The 8,899-nt window shown below is 48.1% G+C and overlaps 1 protein-coding gene across 1 annotated transcript in view; it reads left to right on the top strand.

The window, feature by feature from the left end:
• Positions 1–5,892: 5,892 nt before the first annotated feature.
• Positions 5,893–8,899, top strand: part of Cacng1 (calcium voltage-gated channel auxiliary subunit gamma 1) — a 14,989-nt gene continuing 11,982 nt past the window's right edge. The window contains exon 1 of the mRNA XM_028761227.1: positions 5,893–6,196. Coding sequence (XP_028617060.1) covers positions 5,965–6,196 — 232 coding nt within the window. The 5' untranslated portion in view covers positions 5,893–5,964. The remainder of the gene's footprint in view (positions 6,197–8,899) is intronic.

Genomic DNA, 8,899 nt, shown 5'->3' with positions numbered 1-8,899 from the left:
TCATACATGTAGCATAATTAAAAATCGGGGAGGGGGGTGAGGGAGCATCTGGAGAGGTGGCTCAGTGATTAAGAGCACTGACTGCTCTTCTAGAGGTCCTTCCCAGCAACCACATGGTGGCTCACAACCATCTGTAATGGGATCAGATGCCCTCTTCTGGTGTGTCTGAAGACAGCTACAATGTACTCATATGCAATAAATAAATAAATAAATAAATACACAAATAAATAAATAAATATTTAAAAAAGTTTTGATGCTGTTGTTTTGTCACAGGGCTTCTCTGTGTAGCTCTGGCTGTCCTGGAACTTGCTCTGTAGACCAGGCGCTGACCTCAGACTTACAGAGATCCACCTGCCTTTGTCTCCCAAGTGTTGGTATTAAAACCATGTGCCTCTATGCCTGATCCAATAAAAAATAATAATTACAAAGTAAATAACAAGAGGGAAAACACTTCAACCATTCTCAACATTCTTATGACTATGACTCTGGAACATTCTGTCATTTTACATGGTTTCTAGGGCCCTGCAAGGTCTGACCCTGATGACCTCTTTCCCTTTATTTTCCTTTTATAAACTACATGCAATTTTTAAAATCTGAGCCCTTTTCTTCCCAGTGGCCTCTCATCTTTCAATCCACTCTTCAACTCTCTCTTGATCCACCTTGACCAGTGTCGCTATTCCTGCCTTTGTACGTCCAGGGTGAGCTATCCCTCAAATGACCTCCGAGGCTCACAAAAACTCACAGAATGAAAAATCTTTTACCTTGAGCGTGACTGTTTGCTTCATTTAGTGTTTTAAATTAATTTACCATTTCATCTTTAAGGATGAAGATTCAAATTAGCAAAAGAAAAGGGTCCACACAGCAGAGTTTAGACAAGACCAGGTGCGGACTTTCAGCTGACCTTGCACAGCAAAGTAATGAGGTCAAGTGTAATATCGTGTGTCACTACATATACGAACTCCTGCCAGTCAGGACAGCTCCTGAGACTTCATGTTCAGGATTTCTTCTTAAGGTCAAATAAGGATGTGACGCTAGTGTAAACGGCCTTAGTATTTTAGTATCTAGCATGAGTTATACTGGCAAGGTCAGGGGCAAGGCACCTATCCCTTCCCATGATGCTGGTGATTTTTAATTATATGCATGCTCATTTTGCATATTCATAAGATGGTAAATAGGGGTGTTTCCCTAAAAATTCACTCAAAACACAGTCTGCCTTACTGCACATGCAGCCAAGAGCAGTCCTGTCAGGATGGGCACCTTGTCTCTCGTTCCCTGACATGCCCTGGAGTACTTTGAATAGGAAACAACCACAAAAGGGGAAGTTAGCAAGAAGTCACTAAGGGAGGAGAAACTTACTCGTTGATGAGGTCAGGCGTAAGTAAGTATGGTGCAGACCTCAGTGCAGGTGAGGTCCTGGGTTGCAAGGCACATTGTTAGAACAGGAGTATGCACATTGCCCAAACCAAATTCCACTCCAAGTTTCAACACTATCCCCATGCTTGCCTGCTGCCATTGTGCAAAACATCCCTCAGAAACTAGAGGTAAATTATCCAAGTGCAACCAGATCGGCTGCTATTGCTATTTCTAAGTCCTTGTGACCTTACACACATGGATTTTTCCTTTGGGCTATCTAGTGGATTAGAGTATATAATCTACTGTCCCTTTCTCTTAGTCCATCCACCCATCCATCCATCCATCCACCCATCCATCCACCCATCCATCCATCCACCCATCCATCCACCCACCCACCCATCCATCCATCCATCCACCCACCCATCCATCCATCCATCCATCCATCCACCCACCCATCCATCCATCCATCCATCCATCCATCCACCCACCCATCCATCCACCCACCCACCCACCCATCCACCCATCCATCCATCCACCCATCCATCCATCCATCCACCCACCCACCCACCCACCCACCCATCCATCCAACAGTCGCTCAGTAACCACTTATGAAGATGGCTCCATGGGTTCAAATCTAGATTGAGTCATTGGAGGAAATCTAGAATGAGTACCTAGTGTTGCCTCAGCACTTGCCTTCTAGAAGTTTCTCACTCGTCCAGGAAAATAGATACATCTGTAGTCTACAAATAGCACTACTCTGAATCAACTGCTTGCTGTATTAGTCTGCTCTGACTGCTGTTGATATAAGAAAATGCCACAGACTGGGTGGCTTAAATAAGCAGAAATGTATTGCCTCACAGTTCTGATGCCAGCATGGTGGACTTTTCAGAGAGTTCAGATTCCTTGGCTTGCAGGCAGCTGTCTTCTCTTGGTGTCCTCACATGACTGAGAGGTTGAGACAGCCGTGACCTCATCTTACAGTTTCATCAGGGGGACTCTGCCTAAACCTAATTCTCGCCTCAGACCTCATCCATTCAAATATCATCGCTGTCACGCTTAGGACTTCTAGATGTGAATTATAGGAGCCATAATTCAGCTCAGAGCATCTGTCACGGGCTAAGCTGGTAAACCCGTCATCTTAATCTCTATACCCGCTCCCTCCAGGCCCATTGCCCCACGTTCACAGAGGACGGAAGGGCAGCTTAAAGAGGCTCAGGTCCTGCTGGAAACCACACAGCTGGAGACTGGCCCAGTGGGGTGTGATCCCAGGGCCACTGGCTCTGTCCCCAGTAAACTTCTGCCCACTCTCCTGCTACCTGTGGGAGATGCTCCCTGCCTGGCACTCCAGGAAGCACCCAAAGTGGGCAGACAATGTGGAGGTCACCAGGCCTGGCTCCCAGCAAAAGTCTAGCTTTTGAGCCCCTTCCTGACCTAGCAAGGCCTTTGGTGAGTTGACCTGGAAGCTTGTGAGTAGCCTTTGAGCAGAAAATGGTGGATCTGGAGAGATTTAGCACAGAAAACAAACAAACAAACAAAAAACCTGACTTATCCTTAGCTGCTAGAGCTGTCAGCCAAGCGGCATGCTTCACACAAAACTAGCTTCAAAAAGAAGAGGTCATCAATCTTTAATGCCGCCTCTCTCCAGGGTGGAGGACTCGGGCACATTCCTCCCCCCTGCAGAGGGAAATGCAGAAAGACGTTGCTAAGTGCCTGGCTTCCTTGATGGCTGTACAGTGGCATCCTGGATGACACTAAATGTACCCCTGAGCTCTACCCCATTCTAAGACACCCCCCAGAGGTAGTATGGGAGGGCAAAGGGTACCCCAATGCCCAGAAATTAAAGATGTATTTGTACACTTTCACAAGCCCACAATTGCTAAAATTAAGTAATTTTTTTCTAGACACTTTATCTTCAAATACCAGGTGTGTCTAGTTCCCCAAACACTGCTTCATTGGATATCAGACTCATACTAGCTATATCTGAAGCCACCCTTTGTCCCCTAAGCATGGGACACCTAAAAGGGCTCAAAGGCTCTGCCAAGTTTCAGCCCCTCAGAGATCTCCATGGAAAGGATGGAGCGGGGACAACAGCTAGTGTCAGCAAAGCGTTCGGCCATAGGTCAGCCACATTTGATACTCAATTGAGAATACATAGGTGGGGACAGGGAGAAGAAGAAGCAGAGACAGAGAGGTTTGTAGAGGAGCTCTTAGGAGATTATGCCCCAGGAGCGGGGCTGTCTTGTAAAAGGGACAGTCCCAATGGATTCACAGTAACACAAGCCCCTGCATGCAGATGGAAGGTCTCAATTTACCCCCGTAGCCTATCCAGATAGTCTCTGCTTACTGCACATCTCTGGGCCGCAGATTTCTCATCTGCTCCAGGACTCTTTAAAAGTTTCTCCCAGCTCCAGCCATTGGCTCAGAGTGCAGGGTATGAAATTATGACACCCGGCTTTCCCATGTCCCTGTGGTGTGGACAAATGACACCTTGTGTCTGAGTCTGTGTGCCCTTATCTGTAAAGTGAGAGTGACGGCTATACTCACCTTGTGGATTAGTTTGAAGATTAACTTGACAGCCTGCTCTTGTCTGTGGCAGAAGAGCTCTCGGGAGTGACTTAAGGGAGAAGGATTTCTTTGGCTCACAGTTGAGAGAGCTCAGTCTAACATGGTGAGGACGGCACATCAGCTGGGGCTCGGTGAAAGCAATGGCAGCCTTTGTGGCCTGACCTGTTGCATCTTAGCATATCAGAAGTCAGAGGACTCGCTGGAAGCAGGCTGGGCCTCTGTAGCTTCTCATCATAGCTCTCGAGAGCCTTCCTCCAGTGACCTTCACTAGCCACGCCTCCCACACTCAGGGCAACCAACCGGAAGGCAGGTCTCCAGTGGAGGGCCACTTAGACAGCAAGCACTCCCTGAGGAGAAGCTACAGGAACTGTTCTCAGTGGGGCACTCCGTGATTTCAGCAACTGAATGCTTCTCACATCTGGCAAGAGCCTTCCCAAAATGGTCATAAACCTGAGGCCAGGACGTTGAGGCTCAGTGCCCTGCCAGGCTCTAGTTGGCTTCTACCTCCAGTCATGTGTCAACCTCGTAGATTCACCGAAAAGGGTCACCTGCTGAGCTGAGACAGTGGTAGACAGCAGACCCTCAGGAGCTGGGCTGGGAATCACAAGGCCATCAGACAGGGTCCCAAATCTTCCCACGTTCCCTGCTCTATCTGTATCCTGTTTGCTCCTTATGAATCACCTATGAATCAACCTCCTTCTATCCTTGTTTGAAAATGAAATGGCCCTGAGACATAGTCCAGTCAGTAGCGTGCCTGCCGGGCATGCACAAGGCCCTGGCTTGAGACCCCAGTACCACATAAACTGGACATGGTGGCACACAGCAGTAATCCCAGCGCTTGGGTGGTGGAGGCAAAAAGGACTCTTTGGCTACATAACAAGTTTGAGACCAGCCTGAGCTACATGAGAGGCTACATGTGAGGTGAGGGGGGAACAATCTTTATTGCCTGTCTCTGAAAACAGTGTAAAGCAACAGCCCCAGTCCAGTTAGTTCCTGGCCTCATCACCGTCAAGGCTGTTCTGCATGCTGCCGAGAGCTGTTCGCAAACGTCTGAAAAGTCTGTGAATCTCACGAGCGGAGCTGCTCTTCTGGGCCCAGTTGCAGGTAGATGACAATAGGAAAAAAAAAGTGACCTGTTAAGCTAGGCTCAGGCCTGGGGACCAGATGGAATGTTCCTGGGACTCGGGGAATGAGGTAGGACTTGCCGCTAAAGTGCTTGTGCTTGCTTGGGAGGTGGGCTCTGTGGGAGCGCCTTCTGCTCTCCTGCAGACATTTTCCTGAGTTCCTCACATACACTTGTGTTGGTAGCTGCCTTGGCAGCGTGAGACAGGAAAGTTGCAGTCAGGAATTCTTGGGGTTCTCCTTACCTGGTAGTGCCTTTTCATTCTGAGCACTCACACACATACACACACACACATACACACACACATACACACATACACACACACACATACACACACACATACACACATACACATACACACATATACACTCACATACACACACATACACATACACACACACGTACAAACACACACATACACACACATACACACATATACACTCACATATACACACACACACATACACACACACACATACACACACACACACACACACACACAAAACCTAAGCCTACTCTGTAGATCTCTTAGGCCACTATCTAGAGCTTGAGAGTAGACCATTGGATACCCACCACCATCCGTATCTACTCTCTCTCTCTCTCCCTCACCCTGGGCAGAGGATATTTCTAGCCCCCAGATGGGAAAGAAAAAAAAAAGCTCTGAAACCTGAGCAGAAGGAATCTTCAGTGCCACACCTAGTGACAAGCATTAATAGAAGCCTTCCTCAGGCCCATGACACGTCTGAGCAGCTGCTCCGACTGACTGCCCAGTGTCTCTCAGCCCCAAGGCCAGCCCATTCTGGCTCAGTCAGGCACCCTAAACTTAGCTTCCACCCCCAACTCCATAGCCACTGCCACCATCAAGACGCCTGGGAGACACTGCTGCTGCCCCTGACCAGAGTACCCACACCTCAGCCACCGCCATGTCACAGACCAAAACGGCAAAGGTTCGTGTGACCCTCTTCTTCATCCTGGTGGGTGGAGTGCTGGCCATGGTGGCCGTGGTGACTGACCACTGGGCTGTGCTGAGTCCACACCTGGAGCACCACAATGAGACGTGTGAGGCAGCCCACTTCGGCCTCTGGAGGATCTGCACCACTCGGGTTGCCTTGCAAAACAAAGACAAGAGTTGTGAACACATCATGCCATCAGGGGGTAAGGTACCCGTTTTCTCTACTTCTTTCCATTTCTTGCCCTTCCAAGACCCCAAGATAAGTTGCCTGTGGGAACAGAGTTGTTGCCAGACTTTTCTGCAAAGGATCAAGATGGAAACAGCCTGGGGTCTGTGTATGGCCAGAGCTAAGGTAGAAAACGAGGGTACTTGTCTCCAGCTCTGTCTTGTAAGGCCTGTGTTCTTCATCCAGTGCACATTGCTGGACCAGTGAGACTCCAGAAACTTCTGGTCTACCAGACCAGGGACTTCTGGCCCCAGCAGCAGACATTCAGAAATACCGAGGTCCTTAGGTCCATTCTCTCCCTACACAGACAGGCTAGTGACCCTAAGATCTCAGGCTAGAGGAAACTATGGGGCAGGCTGGCTCCTTCTTTAGCCTCTAGGCCAGCCATTCTCAGCCTGTGGGGCACAAACCCCTTTGGGGTTCTCATATCAGTTACCCTGCACATCAGATATTTACGATTCATAACAGCAGCAAAATTACAGTTATGAAGTAGCAATGAAATAATTTTATTGTTGGGGGTCACCATGACATGAGGAACTGTATTAGAGGGTCTCAGTGTTAGGGAGGTTGAGACCACTGCTCTAGGAAAAAGTACAGGCAGGATGCTTCCTACTGAGTTTGTCAGGCTATGTAAGAAGAAAATATCAGGCTCCTTGTTCTGAGTCCTTATGTACCGAGAACTTCAAGTTGGAGAAGGCAAAGCATGGACCAAGCATGGGCTCCTTGGGGGTCGGGGCGAGGCAAAGCTGCCGCATGACAATGAAGCAGAGGGTAGTGTGGATGCTTTGTTAAGCCTGTGGTCCTACTACGTTTTCTTCCTTGGTTTGCATTGCTCAGATTCTCGACATTTCCCTCTGTAGTGATTGAAAGGTATTCTTCCATTCCCTGCCCACATCTTACAGGCAGGTTCCTTGCCGAGGAGCTCGGGCATTAGTGTGACGCATCTCTATTCTGTCAGTGTAGAGGACCTGGGATTCAGGGCAAACAGAGCATACATGGTAGGAAACAACATGCCAGAGAGAAAAGAGGCTCAGGCTGGAGCCACAGCTATCCATCGCCCTCTTAAGGACTTTTCTTTGTTCCTAGCTGGACAAGGTCTCCAACTAGCTATAGATCTAGACAGTTTATGCAATGCTGGGGATTGAACCCAGAGCTTTGTGAATGCTAGGCAAGAACTCTACCAATTGAGCTATACCCTAGGCCTAGGAAGGACTAGTCAGAGAGGACAAGGTCTATCTCAGCCTCTGTTTCACCTGTATAAAGAGGTAGGAGCACTTCTAGAGCCTACAGTGTCTCTAAAGCCTCAGTGGGTCACAGCATGTGTGGCCTCCATCCTGACGTGCAGAATGACTCCTTCTGTCCCCCTGCCTGATGCTTGCAGTTCAAGTGCTCAGTCCTGATCCCTAAAGACCCAGCAGTCTGCATGTGGAGTGCAGAGCAGACCCTCCCATCCTTCTCCGCCCTCCTCTTTCTTAGCTCTTGCTTCAGGAAACCCAGGTGTCACTCACCACTGCTGGGAATCCAGAGATTTGTAAGCACTCAGCTATCTTGGAAACAAAGAGTCTCAGGATAGAGGGCATGGATGGTACTACCATGTGCTTGAAGGATATCATATAACCTGATGGCCACACCCCTTGGCCACTCTACACACTCGTAAACAGATGCATCATCTGGCGGACTCCCTGGGCAGGGCAGGGCAGAACAGGGTGGGGCAGCTTCCTCAGGATCGTGCGTGAGGAGGGACATTCTGGTTCTGTCTGCCTGTCCTTAGATCCTTGTGCCTTTTAAAGTCAGAGCAGATGTCTACACAGAGAGAGACAAGCTGACGAGAACAGCAGCCTCAGGGGACCAACAGGCGAGGCTTGCTTGCCCTTGAGCCTAAGCAGAATCTGTTTGTCTGCCTTCTCGCCTTCATCGGCTGTGAATCACGATGCCCGCACTTGCAACTCTGACCCTAACCTCCCCAGTTGTCTTCCAAAGCCTGTTCCTGCATCCAAATGGACATCAATTTCCTTCCACATCTCCCTTTTCTGTGTTCCTAGGACCTGTCTTTTCTGTAAGAGGGCTCATACAGTGTGCTTGTATTTATCAACAACTGTAGTAACAACACATCCACATAGGGCTCTGTGCTGAGGGCTTTGTGTATATAAACTTTGGGCAATACAAGAAAAAAAAATGATTGAGGGAAAAATAAACCTCACCCCCCCCACACACACACACATACACTGAATCTTTTCTCTCATCAACAGCAATGAGAATTCAGAGAGGACGGCAAAAGAAACAGACTCTTTATTTTCAGAACTCTGGAAATTAACCAAAATCTTATAGCCACCTGGCAAGTGCTTATTCAAGAAAAGTAGGCAAGTTGGGAGAAAGTCAATTTTAAGGTGCTTTAATTTTCTCCGTGAAAACTACTATCTCAGTAAAACAAGACAAAGCTAAGAGCAGTCTGTCGGACACTAGAGGAAACAGAACAAGTTGGGCCTCTTACAGAGTCCCTCTCCCAAAACACTGCCATTACGTGGATTTTTTTTTTTTTTGTCATCTTGCAAAAGTCTGTGACTGGGGGATAAATGGTTCCATACGTGTTAGAGCATCTCTGTCAACTGATGGTCAAGTTAATAGAACAGAGGTTTTTTTTTTTTTTTTTTTTTTTTTTTTTTTTTTTTTTTTTTTTTTT

The sequence above is a fragment of the Grammomys surdaster genome, unplaced genomic scaffold (assembly GCF_004785775.1).
Source record: "Grammomys surdaster isolate TR1022 unplaced genomic scaffold, NIH_TR_1.0 126906, whole genome shotgun sequence".
Classification (NCBI taxonomy): Eukaryota; Metazoa; Chordata; class Mammalia; order Rodentia; family Muridae; genus Grammomys; species Grammomys surdaster.
Note: the sequence above shows the minus strand (reverse complement) of the source record. Positions and strands in the feature narration are given on the sequence as shown.